The 20,664-nt window shown below is 35.0% G+C and overlaps 1 protein-coding gene across 1 annotated transcript; it reads left to right on the forward strand.

Moving 5' to 3' along the window:
• The first annotated feature begins 1,134 nt into the window (after positions 1-1,134).
• Positions 1,135-20,041, forward strand: LOC133296157 (gamma-tubulin complex component 2). Its single transcript, XM_061495105.1, has 19 exons — positions 1,135-1,324; positions 1,939-2,073; positions 2,516-2,647; positions 4,516-4,599; positions 4,680-4,778; positions 4,939-5,030; positions 14,139-14,211; positions 14,300-14,452; positions 14,591-14,710; positions 14,817-14,870; positions 15,361-15,444; positions 15,601-15,675; positions 15,759-15,890; positions 16,162-16,287; positions 16,369-16,476; positions 16,896-16,958; positions 17,070-17,144; positions 19,450-19,634; positions 19,734-20,041. The coding sequence occupies exons 1-19, from the start codon at positions 1,265-1,267 to the stop codon at positions 19,867-19,869; spliced, it is 1,986 nt and encodes a 661-aa protein (XP_061351089.1). The 5' UTR covers positions 1,135-1,264; the 3' UTR covers positions 19,870-20,041.
• The last annotated feature ends 623 nt before the right edge of the window (positions 20,042-20,664 follow it).

Consider the following 20,664-nt stretch of genomic DNA (forward strand, 5'->3'; position numbering starts at 1 on the left):
GGCATCTGCCCAAAAGTGAAGGGGAACCTACATATGAATAAGAAGGGTACGAGAAGTTTCAATGAGATGTCTATTTTTATGTTCAGCCACCCCATTTTGTTGTGGAGTGTGAGGACAAGTGGTTTGATGTAAAGTACCTTGTGTAGCCAAGAAATTAGAAAAATCAAGTGAGACATATTCCTTAGCATTATCATTACGTAGAATACGAATAAAAACTTATAATTGAGTATGAATCTCAGTAGAAAACTTTTTATAAATGGAAAATAACTTAGAACGATTTTTCATTAAATAAATCCAAGTACAACGAGATTAATCATCAATAAAGGTAACGAAATACTGAAAACCTAAAAACAGAGAAAGTACGACTTGGACTGCAAATATCTGAATGAACAAGAGAGAAAAGAGCATCAGCACGTTTATTGACTCGACTGGTAAAGGAGGAGCATGTATGCTTCCCTTGTTGACACGACACACAATCTAAAGACTAAAGATCGGATAAAAGAGGAACCATCTTCTACAACTTTAAAAGGCTTGTTGATCGAGGCGACTGTGGATAAGTCGTGGAGATTATGTGAAAGAGCATGCCACTGAAGAACGAAGCACAATCAGATAGTAAAGCCCCCCATAACTCATGACCCACTCCAATCATCTTTCCTATACTCGTTTTACTTTTTTTTTTTTTTTTTTGATAACATTACTTTTTTTATTATAGATATTTCTTTCATAGAAGTGTAAAAATAAATGTAAAATTATTAAATTAATTTTTTTATGATCTAATATAATTTTGTATAATCGTAATACTTACTTTTTAATTGAATTATGAAAACATTAATGGGATTTTCAATAATTTGTTTTCTTATTTTTTAATGATAACTCATTAGTCGGATTTTATTCTCGTTTAGCCCAAGCACTGTCGAATTAACTCAGGTTTAAGGCTAGGTGTGAGTTTAAAACTATACTACGTTAAATACGTGTTTGAACTAATTTATCTTGAGAGTTCATTTTGTTTTTTTTTTAGATATTTATTAGAAATAATTAAAATAAAATTATTATTGTTATTATTATTTTCATATTTGATATACCTATAGAAATTCAAAGTAGCGGAGGGAAGAAAGAACCCCATTATATAATAACAATAGTGAAAGTGAAGAAGCTATCTTCCGTTTCGCGAAGATCTCTCTTCTATCTTCCTTTTAACCGATTCTCACACTCTTTCTTTTTCTTCTTCACTCGTTTTCTCTTCCGATCTGCGTTCAGTTTCAATATGAACCTAACCACCGTCGCTTTTGAAAAACCAATTGGATATTACAATGCTGCAGTTCAAGTATCTCTCTCTCTCTCTACTTTTTTCTGCAGTTCGATTACTTTCATTTTGTTCTTCGTTTTGATTTTCCTTAATAAATGACTTCAATTTCTTGTATAATATAAGACGGAAGCATTTTTTGGTTGTTCTTCGCGAATTTCCTTTTAGTTTAGTTCAATTCTTCGTGATATTTTTAAAGGATTTGTTGTGTACTTGTGCCTTGTTTAATGTGTGTTTAGGTTAGCTTATTTTTGTTCGTAAAGGATTATAATCAAAATGATGCTGATTGAACGTTTGACTGAAAAACCACTTTCGTGTTCAAATTAAGCAAAGCCAAATACGCGCTTAATTTTGTGTGGAAAAATATAATTAAGGTAGTAGCTATCAAATTTTGTGTTATTTTACATTTTTACTTGTATCCTCTATATGCTGCTACCTTATTTGACTTGATACTGGTCTTGGATTGGATTTTAAGTGCTGCTTTTTATATATGTATTCATGTGTAAATTATAATTTGATGATGACCGGTTATGAGTTTTTTTGTTTTGAAGTACTATTGATATCTGCATTCTTCATCAACTTAGGGTCTCGAGCTTTGAAATTTTCAGTTATTAGTTGTTTGTCCTGATATGTAGGAGCTTATTGTTATTGATGATGTGCTCTCTGCCATGGTTGGGATTGAAGGACGTTACGTCTTAATCAAAACTGTTCGTGGAAATAAGGATGATATTACTTTCCTTGTTGACCCATCAATGGATTTGGCACTGCAGGTGATATTTAATATACTTTTTGCTACTATGTTTTGTGCAGCAATTTTAATATAGAGGTCTTAAACTTCCACATTTTACTTTATTGGGATAGTTATGAAAGCAGATTTAGGTGGCAAACCAAGCTAAAGCGGAAATCGAAATATTTTTTATTTAAATTTGCAAGCTGCTTTTGGCAGAAGTTCAAATAAAGGAAATTGTTTTTTGCAATTATGTTTTTGTAGTTTTGGCCATTGTTTTAAAGTGCACTCTGCAACTGTAATAGTGCCCCCAAATTGTGGTTTTGGAGGTCTCCACAACGGCAATGAAAATGCAAAGTGGAAAGTTGATGGGGAATGTAAAAGTGACCTATGATATAACTGTGTAACTTTAAATTAAAGACAATATAATGCCATACAATACTACAGTGTCAGTAATTGTAATTAGTCATTTTTTTATGTTGCAGGAGTTGGCAAAACGGATATTCCCTCTTTGTAGGAGCTATCTGTTGATCGATCAGTTTGTGGAGTCAAGGTCTCGGTTCCAGAATGGCCTAGTTAATCATGCCTTTTCTGCTGCACTGAGAGCACTTCTTCTTGTAGGTTTTTCTGAACAGTGAGTCAGTTGGTCAATTTACATTTCACGTGAAATGGTTGTTTGCTGCTTATATATATATATATATGCTTTTATTTAGCTCGAAACAGCCAATGTTGGGCTGTGTTTTAATTGCTTCTTGCAATGTACTGTCTATTTTGGTGATTTTAATGTTACTAGGTCTAAGTATTTGAATCTGACATTTTGATTAAGTTGTTGATAGGCTACATCAAGTCATTTATTGTCGAATGTTATCAGTATAAGAGAAGCCCAAATAACCAAAATAAAAGACAGAGTTACACTTGAAAAAAGCAAAATATTGAGAATGATTGTCCATCTCCCGTTAAAGAAGAAAAAATATGAAGGCAAAAGGGATTAAAAGCAAGGAGATTATAGTCAAAAGTCAAAATTAAGAGGGGGATGAGTAGGCCAGCAACCAGATGACAGTTATTGCCAACCATAAACTTTCTTGTTTGGAATCTGTCCAATGTGCTCATAAACTTCTATTGTTAAACTGTTGTTGTCTGGTAGGACTAGTTGGTCTGGCTTAAGGTATTACAAGTGATAATCTTTAATCCCAGTCACTGCTATGTGAACATCAACTTGTACCTTCTAATTGTTTTCTGAATGAAGCTTACAGTCATTTACCTTAATCTTCTGTTGGGATTGGGGGAGATGGATGCATCATAGTCTCCAAGGAGGAACTGTAGTATGCCCTTTTTTATTTTAAGAGTTTTCTTTCCTAGAGAATGATAATTGGCCTTTAGTCAAAAAATGTGCAGTTAGTATTTGTTTCTATCCTTGTTCTGAACCATAGATTTCTAAGATTGAAAACTGGTAGATTTAGTTTTCCTGTAGTGTCAAGACTAAAATTGTATTTAGTATTTGTTTCTTCTACCTGTTTGAACTTTCAAACTCATTTTAGGGACAACTCTTTTGTTTAAACAGTAGTACTCAATAGATTAATACAAATATGTGATGCTGTAGATATACAGACCTCACAAAATTCTCCTCCTGGATATGTTTGTTAAGTGTTCTAGTTTGGACAGTAGTGTTTTATTCTCTAATTATTTTGATAAGAGAAATTGGAAGATAAGGGATCCTCCCGAAAAAGGAAAATTAAAATAACAAAGAAAAAGAGAATACTTCAATGGAGCACAGCTGCCAATTCCTCTACATATCCTATCCCCGTAGGAAGAACATAGCCCTTACACCAAATAGAAGCCAGAGTCACCTAATCTTATGAACCAAAGAAACCTGCTTAAAAAATAAAAATACATGCGTTCTGCTTCAACCAAATGCTCCAAACGGTAGCATACATTGCACACATTATCATAAAATTTCCTTCAATAAATTGAAGTTTCCACATATGGTATTTAGCATAGGAAAGGAATCCATTTATCACAACAATATGCTGGTCTGTGTTTTATTAAGTTCAGCACAAAGCTAAACGAGTAATACTAGAAAGATACATAATCTTTCTTGTCAAATTGTTTCACTGGTCTTCTTTTCCCTCAACCGATGGTGTAGCGTAATATTTGGTAAATGAATTGAATTATTCATATTGATACCTTCACTCCAGTAATCATATTTATCGCAAATACTAGATTCTGTTGAATACCATCCTGTCCAGTACATTCTTGTTCCTTTTGAGTTGGAACTTCATGCAGGAGCTTTGCGATGATCTTACTCGCAGATGACTAGGATGAGCAAGCAAGTTTGATTGTACGAACTTGACAATAGCTAGTAGTATAAAGTAACAAAATTCATGTTCGCCTCCATTGCAGTTCTGTATGGATTGTATCATTTTGATTAAAATATACAATTTGAATAAGAACCTACTTTAACCATTCTTTGGATTATCTTTACCAGGATTACCAGGCCATGGTGGCACAGGTCGAACACCAATTTCGGCTTGGGAGACTTTCCCTTCAAGGATTGTGGTTCTACTGTCAGGTATGGATTTGTCTTGACTTGAGTTAAATATAAATATTTTTCAAATGCTTGCTGATGGTACTTTCAATGATGTTTTTCAGCCCATGATGAGGTCAATGCAGGCATTATCCACTGTGATACAGAAGGCTTCAGTGAACAATTTTTCTGGTTCTGCTGTTCTTAACTTACTGCAGAGCCAGGTAAAATTTATGTTAAGGTGTCCAGTCTTTTTCAATGATTCCAACAGAAACTCGCTTGCAATTGCTACACTTTTCTGTATATGTTAAAAAAATTCTTTTATTTCATGAATCAGTTTCTTAAGCGCTTAATTCTCTCCACTATGGCTTCTGTTGTATCTAGGCAAAGGCTATGGCTGGAGATAATGCTGTCAGGCTGTTGCTGGAGAAAATGACACAATGTGCAAGCAGTGCTTACATGAGCATATTAGAAAGGTGGCTCCTTTTCTCCCTTCAATATGCTGTTCGTCCTTGACTAGCAAATTATAAGTTCTTTCCTTTAATTACAAATTTATTAATTCTAATTATGAATTTAAAACTCTACGTATATGATAGGATAGGGCTCGTTTGGTGGATAGGATAGGATAAGGGTAGGATATGATATGGGGCTGATAATGGTAGGTATGATATGAGGCTGATAAGCCTATATCATGTCCTGTTTTGATTAGCACCTGATTAGTAATCTGATAAGGTTATGTAGAAGGAGAAAGGAGAAAGAAAAAACAAAATATAATGCAATAAATACAAATATATTGGGTAGCGTGGGAATATATTGGGTAGCGTAGAGATATATTGGGTATCCAATATTGGTATCCTATCCTGTTGAATCCTAATCCAGCTCCCCCCATAGGATAAGAAATCATGTATTGGATAGGATAAAATGAGACAATAGGATAAGCTAAATGAGACAGTAGGATAAGCTAATCATATCCTATTGACTCACCAAACAATAGATAAAAGTAAGATGATAAATTATCCTATCGTATCATCTTTATCAGGTGCTTCAAACAGGCCCTTAGGGTATTTGAACGTTAGGACAAGGGAATGGATGAAATGGAAGAGAATGAGGGGGTTAAATAATAATTTTCCTTCCTTTTGTTTGGCTTAAAATCCTCCGTTGTTGGAGCCATGGAGGAATATTAAAAATGTTCATAAAAGGAATACTGGTTGGTTTTGGAGGATCATTTGAAAATCCTTCGTTTTCTTTCCCTCCTTTCATGTAACAACTCCCAAACACTTGAATATAAAATAATATGTTGTGTATTAAATTGATACAAAGAGTTACAATATATAGAGACCCTAATGGGCTTAAGTGAGAAGCCCAGACCTAATCCAAATCCTAAATGGGAAAGAATATTTACAAATAAGAAAGCAATCTATACAAATCTATACATATTATATTTCCTATTCTAACACTCTCCCTCAAGCTGTTGCGTATATATTGTGAGCACCAAGCTTGTTACAAATGTATTCAACCCGAGGACCTCTAAGAGCTTTAGTGAACATGTCGCGTGTGGAGGGGACAAGAGGCTGCGACGGTGGTGGATCTTCCATAGAACAAGTCGCCGGAGAGAGGAGGAGCTGATCGCAGGTGTTCCGGCTCAAAACATTGTCGGAAAAGTTTTTCGGTGACCGAACAGTGACGAACAGCGGTTCCGATGGCGGAGGAGGTGCTGACAGGTACGAGAATCAATCTGAAGGGGGGTTACAACTTAGATGACTTGCTGGAAGGACACACGACAAAGAAAAAGAGAGCACCTAAGCAATGGGCTTAGGTTTTAAAGCGAGCACAAGGTTTTAAGCGAAAGCGAGGGTCCCTAGAGCAAAAGAGCTTTGATACCAACTTGAATATAAAATAATATGTTGTGTATTAAACTGATACAAAGAGTTACAATATATAGAGACCCTAATGGGCTTAAGTGAGAAGCCCAGACCTAATCCAAATCCTAAATAGGAAAAGAATATTTATAAATAAAAAAGCAATCTATACAAATCTATACACATTATATTTCTTATTGTAACACAAAAAAAGGGAAGGTTTTGTCATGAATCAAGTCAACCAACTATCCTAAAAGCTTAAACTATTAGCTAAAGACACATGAATGGTTCTATATTACTTCTTTAACATGTCCCTTCATGTAAGAGCTCTTTGGGCTTGCAACGTGAACAATGCACAGGCCCAACTATCTTGAGCTGAAATTCAATTTTTTATCAGAAAAAATGGGGATGGTAGGCATTGAGCTCTAAACCACTTGGTCATAGAGGCTCTAATACCATGTCATGAACCTGCTATCCCAAAAGTTCAAGCTGTTTGGTAAAGACACATGAATGGTTTTTTATTACGTCTTTAACAGGTTTGACCTTCCTTTCCCCTCCTTTCTCCTCCCATGTCCTCCATCTGCGCATACACTTAATGCTCACACTTTAGCCTTAGCCATGTTCACTCATCGAGTCTTTTCTCCATCCCTCACCAGGTCTTTTAATCTTTAATATGTAGAAAAGCTATACACTAAATCAAATTAATATTCTATTTTTATTCTGTTTGAATTTTTTGCATGAATCATATTAGTGTATGCGTACACAGCATAGTGTCTTATGCTTGCCTTTTACATATGTTTCTCTGAGTTCCTTGTAAGCTTACTATGCTACTACACACGCAGATTATTTTCTCTGATTAGTTGGTTAGCTAGTTATTTATATTGTTAGAACTGACTCATTGCTGAGTCAGCTATTCACTGCACTATAAATAGAGCTTGTGTTCTAATGGTTCCGGTATTTGATATTGAATTAAACTGAAAATAGAGACTATCTTCTTACAATTACAAACATAACTAAGAAATAAACTTGTGATATTATTAACAATCACAAGTGTTAGAACGCAAATTTCCAGAATTTTAAAATTGCCTTTGGTCTTTTGCTAACAATCACAACAGTAGTATATGTATCCAAAGATAAGAATCGTCCGCAAATAACAGTGAATTTAATCTCTTTTATCAACTTCTATCTTAGTTTCTTGAACTAAAATATTCAACTCTTCAACTAAAAATTTAATTACTACAAGTGTAATTCAGGTTTAACTAATCAAAAGTAACTTAATATGTATACAACAATTAACAACATAAATCGAGCACTAGAATACTGAATATCATGACTTTCCCCTTTTATTTTCGGATCCCTGCATTTTACCCGTTATAGCACTTTCATGATGAAAGTTGAGTGCTATAGAACTTTTCTGGAATTTTCCCAAACCCAGAATTAAATCAGTTCAAACCAGTCCCCTAAGCTTAAATCTGATTTATTCAATTAAAAATCTCAAATTCCACTTCAAATGACCCCGATCTTGAAGCAATCAATTATCAACAATCATGTACCTCAATTTCCCAATCAAGATTCATGAAGAAAGGGTTCAAGAACTACTCCCATAGCCCTTAAACAAGAAGAAATTGCTAATTGAAAATCAAGAACATGCTACATAGGTAATTACAATTAATGGGTACTCTTTAGTCCATCCAGAATCCCATAAAAGAATTTAGCTACTCGTATTTTCAGAAAATGCAAAAAAGAGACTCAATGCAAAAGAACCATTATCATTGCTCCACAAAGTTCAGGAAACAGTAAATGAAAGTTGAAGAGTCAGACCATATAATCGAGCTACAAAGTTCAGATATCAGAAATCTACTCAGAATTACAATCGAAGCTTGAATTCAACTTGATCTTGGATTTCTCCAAGAATCTCATTCTTGCATGTGTCTTCTTACAGCACGTTAAAACTTGAAAACTAGAAAATGAAAAGCTTGTAAAACTCAAAACTAAGAACTCCAGGTGTCTCTAACTGAAAACTAAATTGTAAACTGACAACTAAAAACTCTCTCTCTGACTTCAGCCAAAAATCCTATTTAACATTCATTTCTCCAAGTCCTTCCTTCCTTGCTGTCCATCATCCATTTAAAATCTTCATCCAACGGTCCTTCACTTGTAACTTCAGCAAAATGGTCATGTGGTTTCAATTCCTTCGATGGCGATGACAAAATGACAAGTTGCGAGTAAAATTGACTACATTGCCATTTACTAGGCCAGCCACCATCATGGTCCAATTTCTCACCATTTTGGGCCACTCCACCTATAAAATGAGTCACTTGCAGCCCAATTAACATAACAAATACATTGTTAAATCAAATAAAATTTCTACTTATAAAGAGCCAATTCAACCCAAAAACTTAAGCTATTAGGTGAGGTTACATTAATTGTTTTATATAACTTTAACATGCCCCTTCACACGAGAGTCCATTGGATTTGAAGGGTGGACAATGCACAGGCCCACCTACCTGGGCTAAGAAACTCTACAATATTAAATTAATTATTAATTAAATTGGGGGGGGGGGGGTCGAACCCGTGACATGAGACTCCGATACCATGTAAAGAACCAATTCAACCTAAAAGCTTAAGCTGTTGGGTGAGGTTACATTAATGGTTTTATATATCTTTAACACGTCTCCTCACACGAGAGCCCATTGGGCTTGGAGGGTGGATGATGCATCAGGCACAACCTACTTGTGCTAAAAAATTTCACAATACTTAATTATTTATTAACTGAATGGGAGGTGGTGAGGATCGAATTTGTGACCACTTGGTCACGGAGTTCTGATACCATTTAAAGAATCAATTCAACCCAAAAGTTTAAGCTGATGGGTGTGGCAACAAAATACACACTAACAGTGAAATATGCAGAAAATAACAAGCTAAACACTAAGGAAGATGACCCAATTGCTCACTCTGCAAGACCAACAACCCTAGGCCCCAAAATGATCCCAATTCTCCACTCACCAAATGCTCAATTCATGCCTCCCCTTACCTCATGGTCCACTATATAACAGCCCAGTCCTAGACACTTATTATTTTCTCTCTCCTCTAACTGAATCCTCAACTCTGTTATCAATTTGGATCCATTTTGCAAAGGCCCATCACGTTCCTACTAAACAGTTTGAGAATCATAATATACGTGAAACTATTCTGATCTCTCTCTCTCTCCTTACTCTTTCTCTTTCTCTCACTTTCTCCTATTTTCCATCACTTTCTTGAAATCTCATTGTTACTATTTATAAGCCTTGTCATTGCCTGTTGGGTTCAGTCATGCTTATAGTGACTATAGGGACATATTCAAGTTCCAAGCTCCCTTTTCTCTAATGTTTTAACTAGAAAAGAAGATTTGTATATTATTAGATTGTAACATATTTGTACAAGAGTTTTCTATTTAAAGAGATTAAAAAACCTAATGGGCTAAGCCCAAATACACTGATAGAGTATTCTATTACAAAATAATAATAAAATAATTCTATTATTTACAATACTCCCACTCAAGCTGAGAAATGGATATTTATCATTCCCAGCTTGGTAGTAAGTTCCTGAAATCTATCATTAGGAAGACCCTTGGTTAAGACATCAGCCAATTGACGACCAGAAGGAATGTATGGAGTAGTGATCAGTCCACTGTCTAATTTCTCTTTAATGAAGTGGCGATCAATCTCAATATGTTTGGTTCGATCGTGTTGAACTGGATTGTGGGCTATACAAATAGCTGATTTGTTATCACAAAGTAACTTCATAGATCCTTCATATCTCACCTTGAGATCATCTAAAATGATTTTCAACCATAATAACTCACAGATACCTTGAGCCATAGCTCGAAATTCTGCTTCTGCACTTGATCTAGCAACCACATTTTGCTTTTTACTTCTCCATGTTATAAGATTTCCACAGAGAAACATACAATATCCCGAAGTAGACCGTCGGTCAGTCACAGATCCAGCATAATCGACGTCTGTATAAACTTCTAAGGATAAGTTTCCTCCTCTCTGGAACAATAGTCCTCTACCTGGTGTGCCTTTCAGATATTGGAGAATCCTGTCCACAGTTTGCAAGTGTTTCTCCCTCGGATCATGCATAAATTGGCTAACAACACTAACTGCATAAGCTAGATCAGGTCTAGTATGAGCTAGATATATCAATCTGCCCACTATTCGTTGATATTGTCCTTTGTCAACTGGAGAGCTCTCATTTTCACTTCCTAGTCTGTGATTCTGCTCAATCGGAGTACTGGAAGGTTTACACCCAAGTTTTCCTGCTTCTTTAAGGAGGTCAAGAACATACTTCCTTTGACAAATAAATATCCCTTGCTTCGAATGAGCAACTTCTATCCCAAGAAAATATCTCAGTTTTCCAAGATCTTTAACTTCAAATTTAGCAGTCAGTCTTTTTTTCAGAGCACATTTCTCACCTATATCATCCCTTGTTATAATAATGTCATCAACATAAACTAGAAGGATAGTGGTCTTACCTTCTAGAGAATGTTTAAAGAAAAGTGTATGATCCCCTTGGCTTTGCTTGTATCCCAATGAAAGCATGACTTTGGTAAATCTTCCAAACCAAGCACGTGGGGATTGCTTCAAACCATACAACGCCTTCTTAACCTGCAAACTTTATTATCTCCATTTGTAGAGTTAAATCCTGGGAAATCTCCATGTAAACCTCCTCTTCTAATTCACCATTGAGAAAGGCATTTTTCACATCAAATTGGTTCAAATCCCAGCTAAAATGAGCAGCGAGGGACAATAGAACTCTTACAGTGTTCATTTTAGCCACTGGAGCAAATGTTTCTTCGTAATCAATGCCATAGGTCTGTGTGTATCCCTTGGCTACCAATCGAGCTTTATACCTTTCAAGAGTCCCATCAGAATTATACTTCGAAGTATACACCCATCTGCACCCTACTGTCCTTTTTCCATTTGGCCTGTCAACAACTTTCCATATATTATTCTTCTCCAATGCATTCATCTCCTCATGCATGGCTTGAACCCAATTATCATCCTTTAATGCTTCATGTACTGATTTCGGGATTGAAATGGAGTCAAGTGCTGTAATAAAACTTCTATGCTGCATAGAAAGATTCTTAGAGGAGACAAAATGAGAAATAGGATGTTGGGTACAAGACCTTTTCCCTTTTCTTACAGCAATGGGTAAGTCATCAGAATTAATATCAGGCTCAGGAATAAAAAAGTAGTGTGTTTAGTACTTACCAGCGGTTCGGGCGATTGCAGCTGCTGTTGGGGCAGTGTGGGTTGTTTCTTCCTTTGGTACAATAGTTTGGGTGTCCCAGCTTTGCGTACTTTCTGTCTATCAATAGGAGGCATGTCACATGAGGAATCAGATGAATTTTCAACCTCAGCAATTAAGTCTTCCTTCTCATTGTCATGTAGTGTAACTACTGGAGTAGAAGATGTAGGTAACAGAAAGGGAGACTCGGACTCGAAGAAGATGGATGAAGCTTCTACACTATTCTCCCCCTGAAGCTGAGGGTGTAGAAAGTAAGACTCAGATTCATGGAAGCTAACATCCATAGAGACAAAGAATTTACGACTTGGAGGGTGGTAACATTTGTATCCTTTCTTGTTGGGAGCATAACCAAGGAAGACAAAACTTAAGGGCTCTAGGCTCTAATTTATTCCGATGTTGTTTATGGATATGGACGAAGGCAACACATCCAAAGATACGAGACTGGAGACTTTGCATAATTGGAATAGAAGGAAAAAAAGAGGTCATGAGATCAACAGGACTTACATGGCCAAGGACTCTGGAAGGCAAGCGGTTGATCAAATAGGCTGCAGTTAATAAGGCTTCTCCCCAGTAAGAGTTGGGTACAGATGTCTGAAATAATAATGCTCTGGTGACTTCAACCAAATGTCGATTTTTCCTTTCAGCAACCCCATTCTGTTGAGCTCATGAATCATACCCTTATCTGAAACGAATTGTGACAGACGTTGGTTGACATGCTCTGTACCATTGTCAGATCTTAATTTCTTAATACTTTTACCAAACTGTGTCTCAATCATTTGATAAAATCGAATAAACAATTCTGGTACTTCTGACTTATCTTTCATCAAGAATATCCATGTCACCCGAGTGCAATCATCAATAAAAGAAACAAACCATCTAGCACCTGAAATATTATGTACTTTAGAAGGGCCCCAAACATCTGAATGGATAAGAGTAAAAGGTTCAATGCTCTTTATTGAACTTGAAGGAAAGGGCACGCGGTGGTGTTTCGCAAGCTCACAAACATCACAATGGAAGGAGTCAATTGCCTGATCCTTAAAGAAAGAAGAAAACATTGACTTTAATAAGCCAAATGACGGGTGCCCCAGGCATTTGTGATGAAGCCAAATCTGTGAGAATGAAGTAGACGGGTGATAACTCATCAATAATTGATTCCCGGTATCCCTTGTAGCATGCTCTGGAATGAGATAGTACAACCCACCTTGCTCCTTAGCAACTCCAACCGTCTTCCTCGTGGTGATATTTTGAATAACACAATGGGTAGGAAAAAAAGTGACAACACAATTCATGTCAGTTGTAAGCTTATAAGTGGAGATAAGATTGGTAGAGAGCTGAGGAACATAAAGAGCATTCTTTAAAAATAAGGAAGGTTGAATTTGAATGTTACCAGAACCCATAACTGATTTGTGGGATCCATCAGCTATAGCTATAGTACGGATACCACTAGTAGGGTGATATGAAAGAAAAGAATCAGCTAGACAGGTCATATGATCAGTTGCACCAGAATCCATAATCCATGAATTTTTGAAATCAGTGCAAGATGTAAGAAGAGATGTAGGGTGTGTGATCTTACGAAACATAGTTGATCAGAAAAATAAAAAAATATTTTTTTTTCTCTTATTTTTTTTTGAACAGTGCGCGTGAACAGTACAGGTGAACAGTATTTTTTTTTTTTTTTTGAGCTGTTCCGGTCGTCTGATGAAAAGGAAATCTCCGTAGAATGATAGATCTGAGAAAATGGAGTGAAACAGGGGTCCTCACGGTCCAAAAGGTCCCCGAAATTTTTTTCTGGCGGCGAGAGGCAAATAGGGTTTGGTTTTTTTAAAAGCGGTGATTTGCGGAAGCAGAGCCCTCAGAATCGAGAGCTCTGATACCAACTAGAAAAGAAGATTTGTATATTATTGGATTGTAACATATTTGTACAAGAGTTCTCTATTTAAAGAGATTAAAAAACCTAATGGGCTAAGCCCAAATACACTGTTAGAGTATTCTATTACAAAATAATAATAAAATAATTCTATTATTTACAATATTTTATGATCTATTGTTTGTTTTTACTAATCATAGAACTAGCTTGGTTACTTCTGAAATCTGAGTTATCCTAAAAAATGTGAGCAATGCGTTTGATTATGCTTTCCCACAACATAAATCTCCCCTTTTGTGTTTGTGTTTTTGCATGGGCATTTTTCAGTTATTTGTTCCATCAGTTTATTACAATAATGTATTTGTTTGATGTAGACCTTTCTTTTTTATAGATTTGTTGATAAATGGACATCAGTTGGCAAGGATGTTTTAAAGAAGGCCTTTGATGCAATATAAAATATGTAGCACTTTTGCCAAAAATTTGCTAGCGTCTTGTGTGCTTTTATTATTTAGTGACTCTGATTAGCATTTTGTTTTACTGTCCATTTTGGGAATTGAACGATACTGAAGATGGGTCTATGAAGGAGTAATAGATGATCCTTATGGTGAATTTTTCATCGCAGAGAACAAATCTCTTCAAAAGGTAGGTCAAATTCTTTTATCACTTATAACTGCCCAAAATTAATGTCAAAATTTGTTTTTCATGCGGTCACAGTTTCAAATGTCTATAGGAGAGTCTCACTCAAGATTATGACGCTAAGTATTGGCGACAACGTTACAGCCTCAAAGATGGAATTCCTAGTTTCCTTACAAATATTGCTGGGACAATTTTGACCACGGGAAAATATCTGAATGTCATGAGAGAATGTGGGCACAATGTTCAGGTTTTGTTACTGTAGCTGTTATGTTCTGTATTTAGAATAAATTTATCTTCTCAACCCTTCACATTGGAGGGTGCTTCTAAAATATTCTATTGTTTTACAAGTGGTTGTTTCACTAAAAGTATTTACTTGTTACATTAGGTCCCTCCATCAGAAAATTCAAAACTAATGAGTTTTGGCTCAAACCATCATTATCTTGAATGTATTAAGGCTGCTTATAACTTTGCAAGTGGTGAACTCTTGAATCTCATTAAGGAAAAGGTGAGGTTGAGTATATATTGGTTGATAAGATTCTTAGCTTAATTCTTCTGCAATAGTTATTGTCAAAAATCCAAGTTCTGATGGTGAGTTATGTTTGTATGTTTAGTATGATCTGATGGGAAAGCTGAGGTCAATAAAACACTACCTTCTTCTTGATCAGGTATGACCATGATCTTCTTGCATTGTCCAATTTTTGAGACACTGACTATCTATTCTGGCAAAGCTAAAACTGGATAATGGATCATAATTTAAGTGTAACTGGAGTACTCCCTTTCTTCTGCCTTCCCTGTGGCGAGTTTAAGATGTTAGATGACATCTTCCCATTTGTAGTCTGAAGGCATAGGATGGTTTTCAATAGAACAAAATAATAAACAGAGTTTTAAATGTAGATGTAATGTTTGTTGCATGTTTTCGAGTTTGCTGAACAAATTAGACTAGCTGAACATTTTATTTGATTGTAGTAGAATTCTATGTTCTCTGCTCTATGATTTTTGAAATTATTGGGATTTATTTTTAGGAGGAGGAAAATGAATACTGAATAATAAGATTATGTTGCTATTGTTGTGAAGGATGTGTTATGATGTGAAACAAACTACTAAGCACTAATTCCTATTTATACTAACATTGTCATAACATTCATGATTACACAGGGTGATTTCCTAGTACATTTTATGGATATTGCTCGAGATGAGCTAGGCAAAAAGCCCAATGAAGTCTCTGTTGAAAAGCTGCAGGTATAGTAATGGAATTTTCTTCTCTCTATCATACAACTTTTTTTTCTCCTTGTAAATTTAAATCAGCATCTTCCAATTTTAATTTTGAAATGTACCTAGATTCTAATTATTTGCTTTTATTTGTCTTTTGTTTTCCCCCTCTCCTGTATGATTTAGTCTCTTCTAGACCTTGCTTTGCGTACTACAGCAGCTGCAGCAGATCCTTTTCATGAAGGCTTGACCTGTGTTGTGGCAAGTAACTAAATCAGCTTGTAAAAAACTACTTTGGAGATGTAAATTTCTATGCTCACATGATGCAAATTATATGCTTTCAGGAAAGATCTTCTTTGCTTAAAAGGTTGGGCACATTTAATGATCTTGAGGTTAGCTTGAGAAATTCCGGTAACAATGATCTGGAGGAGCCTGTTAGCATCACTAGCCTTGAAACGTTTTCACTAAGTTATAAGGTATTTTTTCTCCTTAAGTTTCTGAGAGAGTCTAAGGGGGCGAATCGGAGCAGTGGTAAAATTGTTCCTTCATGACTGAAAGGTCATGAGTTCGAATTCAGGAAACAGCCTCTTTGCAATTATGCAAGGGTAAGGCTGCGTACAAGGATTTCTTCCACCCCACACTCGCTAGTTGGGTTTAACGGGGAGTGGTTTTTTTTTTTTTTTTTAAGTTTCTGAGAGAGTCTGCCTTGCATTAGTTGTTGCATCATTTAGATGGTTCTTTTTTCAGGTGCACTGGCCACTGTCTATAGTGTTATCACGTAAAGCCCTTGCAAAATACCAGTTAATTTTTCGATTTCTGTTCCACTGTAAACATGTTGACCGTCAGCTGTGTGGAGCATGGCAAGTACATCAAGTATGGTTATGAGTGCCTTTACTTTACTTTGTCTGTTGTGTTGGCATCCTTTCACCTCCATTTTTGGTCCCCATATTGCAGGGAGTTCGTGCTCTCAATACACGTGGAACTGCTATCTCTAGATCATCTCTTCTTTGTCGTAGTATGCTTAAATTTATCAATAGCCTTTTACACTATCTGACATTTGAGGTAGGTTTTACTTTTCTTTAACTTTTATGCTACCCTTTTAAGGAACTTTCAATTTGATAGGAACTAACCCTTTTTTGTTCTATGTATATATATATATATATATATATATATATATATATATATATATATATATATATATATTTATTTATTTATTTATTTATATATAATGATATATATAATGGGATTTTGCTTTCGGTCTGCCTGCTTTTAAATTGAAATTATCGAGTCTAAATTTTTGTATGTTTTCAAATCTATATTATATGACTATTTTAAATTGCAAAAGGATAATTTTAAATAGGGTTTTCAAAGTTTATAGGATTGGATAGAAGTGTTTCACTTTTGCTTCTTTTTCATAATTTTGGTTCCTTAACTGAGCATTTAGGTCGGTCCTTGGTTGATGACTTTATATTATTTTTTAGGTTATTGAACCTAATTGGCATCTTATGTGTAACAGACTTCAGTCCGCAAATAGCATAGATGAGGTAAGTTATTGTTGTCTTACATTTATAAAACTGATGAATACTACATGTTACTTCCACAATACTTGTGTGGGTGGATGCATGAGAAAATCTGACATTCTCTGTCTTAAACAGGTCATACAACATCATGACTTTTTCCTTGATAAATGTTTGAGAGAATGCTTACTTCTTTTACCTGAGCTGCTAAAGGTTAGTTTGTCTATGTCTTTGTTGTTGTTTTTTTTTCTTGATAAATTTTTTGCTCTGTTTTTTACTTTAATGGGTATGCATTTATTGTTTTGGGTCCTTAAGTATCAATTTTCGATTTAGGAGTGAAAGAAATATCTTCATAACAAGACGGCATCTACTAGAAATTTGTAAGAGAAATATAAAACCACTAATGTACTCTCACCTAATAACTTAAGCTTTTGGGTCGAATTGGTTCTTTACATAGTATCAGAGCTTACATAACTAAGTGGTCATGAGTTCAATTCTCACCGCCCACATTCTATTAATAAATAATTAAATATTGTGGAGTTTCTTAGTACAGGTTGGCTAGGCCTGATGCATCGTCCACCCTTCAAGCCCAGTGGACTCTCATGTGAGGGGGCGTGTCAGAGAAATATAAAATTATTAATGTAGTCTCACCCAACAACTTAAGTTTTTGGATTGAATTGGTTCTTGACAAAATTGAATCAGATCACACTTAATACAGAAACCAGTTGTATGGATCTCCTCTCCTTAACCAATATCAAGGTGATATCAGATCAGTGGGGTTGTAAAGTGTATATAACTTGAGCACTGTCAAGAAATGAAAATAAAACTAAGGATTTCAGACAATGTTTAGATAGTTTTGGGATCTAAATAGTAACTTAAATGGAATCTGAAAGATTTATTAGTTAAGATGAAAACTAAGTCTCTGCCTTACTTCTTTGTCAACCTCTTTTGATTTGACTACTGTGATTTCACAAATTTTTTACTTTCTTTTCCTATCAATGTCTTCTTCGGAAGGTAAATATTTCTTTGAAGCATCTATGATCACAGGATGTAATAAGGAAGTGAAAATGGGCAATGCCATGGCTGGGGCAAAGGGATACAAAACTCCTTAGAATACTGCTTATGAAGCATCGGGGATAAGTCAAATTACGTAAGTAGAAAAACCTAATTTGGTTGAAAATATAAATAAGAACAAAGCAAAGAGTATGACATATTAAGAGAGGTTCAACATAAATTTTTTGGCCAGCAGAAGACCTTCAATTTCTAAATCTTATCACAGTCCCAAACAATATTTTAGACCTAAACCCACCAGATGGTTCAACCGATTGAACTGCCACGTAGCAATTTTTTCAGTTCCAGTCATATCAATGAGCTTCAAAGGTAGAACAGGTTTGGCTAGTCAAGGATTAGTCAAAACCAGATGACCTGGAAAATTGAGTATTATGGACCTTTTAATTTGGGCTAGATCAACTAGAGTTCAGTTCAACAACATGCAAACAGAACAGCATAACCCAGCATATTTTGATGGCTAAAAGCCATAATTTAAGGAAAGAGGGGGATGTTCAAACATTCAAAATGAACCTGAACTCCCTCTATTATGCAACATTTGTTTTTCAATCTTGAAATAGGTAATACGATAAACATGTATTTTTAAATTAAACTATATGCTTGGTTGGAACATAGATTGGAGAAACAAACGTTGGATGATTGCTTAAGCAAAATATGTTGTCATCTGGTTCAACCATGTAACCAGTCAATAAGTGACTCCACAATTTTTTGTGCTCATTGTCTTGATCGGAATTCTCATGATTCATGAATTAAACACAAGTTACACAAGAACCAAGATTATGAGAAAGCAATAATAGTTTTAAGGACAGGATCCGTTTACAAACTTTTTTGAATTTTTTTACAATTTACACTGTATTCTCCCGGGAGAACATAGTGTAGTTTGTAAAAATTTGTATTCTCCCGGAAGAATATAGTGTAATTTGTAATAGTTTGTAAACAAAAAAATTTGTAAATATAACTTGCCCCATAGTTTTAATTCATAGTAAAAACTAAATAAAAGAGGTTTGTCCTTACTATCTTACAAGCTATATCTAGAGCTATATGTATGCTAGCTATATTTAGATTTGATCCACTTCCAAGCATGTGTGGTAATGAGACGGCAAATGATTGGATGTGTATTCAACATGACCTTTTTTGTTGCATTGCACCCTATTGTTGTCCCAGATACTTTATTTGATCGTCATTTTGAATTGTTATTTGGCTACCCATGTCAGTCCTTGCTAGACACCTGGTGACAAGCGTATAATGCATACCAATAAAATAAATTTACTATTTTTACTTATTTAACTGGACTAATGGACTTATCTTTGATAATTTCAATCAGAAACATATTTTCTTGATTATTTCTTTTAAATGACGGGACTCTTCATTTTATGGTCAAAATGAGTAGAAAAGTTGATGTACTAATTGGCAAAGATGATTGATTTTTATTTTGAGTTCTCTATTGCAGAAGGTGGAGAGACTCAAAACCATGTGCCTACAATATGCAGCAGCAACTCAGTGGCTTATATCATCTTCTATCGTATTATGTAGTCCAGAGGAACCTATCGATGATTTGAATAAAGCCAAGCAACGGAAATCAGGTCAGGTCCTGAAGTCAACCACCAGAAGTGGGGCAGTCACTGATTCTGTTCTGTAAGTCCAAAAGCAATACAGTTTCCATCCGTATTATTTATTTTATACTAATGATGACCAATGTCATGTAAACATTCTGACCAAAATAAATAATTGCAGCAAATTTGAGAAGGAATTTAATGCTGAGCTTCAGAATCTTGGATCAATCTTAAGTAGTAGTTCCCAGGCAGAGCCATATCTGGCACATCTTGCACAATGGATTCTTGGGGTTAAAAATGAACAGAATGGTTTGTGACGTGTTTCAACTCGATTATCTGTGATGCATAAGCTATCATGCATTTAGTACTGCAATTTTCGAGTATGGGTATCCAAGGCTTGTGGTTATGTTTATTTTGTACCAATATTCGATATTAGTGTTTTGTTTTCTTGGGTGTTTTTTTATACCTTTTTCCTAAAAATGTCTCTGCAATTCATGATTTGGCATTCAAAGGCATCGATTATTGAGAGTGGATCATGACGTGTTATTTAACATCATATCACGTGAAATCATTCTAACCATTTATAGGCACGTCAATGATGACGAGAGATCAGAGAAAAAAAAATTGGGGTAGAAAATGACAAAATAATCAATTTTGATTTGTACATGAATAATATAAAGATCCTCATCATATTATATACCCTTATATCTTTTTCGGTCTCACAAAAAAGTGAGACTCATATTTTTAAAACTTTTTTTATTCATTATTTTTTTTATGATTTATCTTTTTTTTCTCACTTAAAATAACACAGTTTTATGTCTTTTAGAATGATACACATTTTTTTTTATTATATAATACATAGAATATCCACTTCCTAATCTGTTACAAAATCACCCGTCATACTGGTGTATGGGCATAGGGGTTTCCTATGAGTTACTTTAATTGTTTATTTATGGGTTTAGTGTTTGTCATTTTAAATGACATAAGTTATGTCATTTTAAGGAAGAGATAGACACAGAAAAATAGAAATTATGGGAGAGAGAAAATGATGGTTTTTTAATTTAAAATTTAAATAATTTTTTTTTGTGTGTGTATGTCTTTCTTAAAATGAC

Source organism: Gastrolobium bilobum, unplaced genomic scaffold (assembly GCF_033153095.1).
Source record: "Gastrolobium bilobum isolate Gb01-03AN ecotype WA unplaced genomic scaffold, APGP_CSIRO_Gbil_v1 utg8217, whole genome shotgun sequence".
NCBI classification, from domain to species: domain Eukaryota; kingdom Viridiplantae; phylum Streptophyta; class Magnoliopsida; order Fabales; family Fabaceae; genus Gastrolobium; species Gastrolobium bilobum.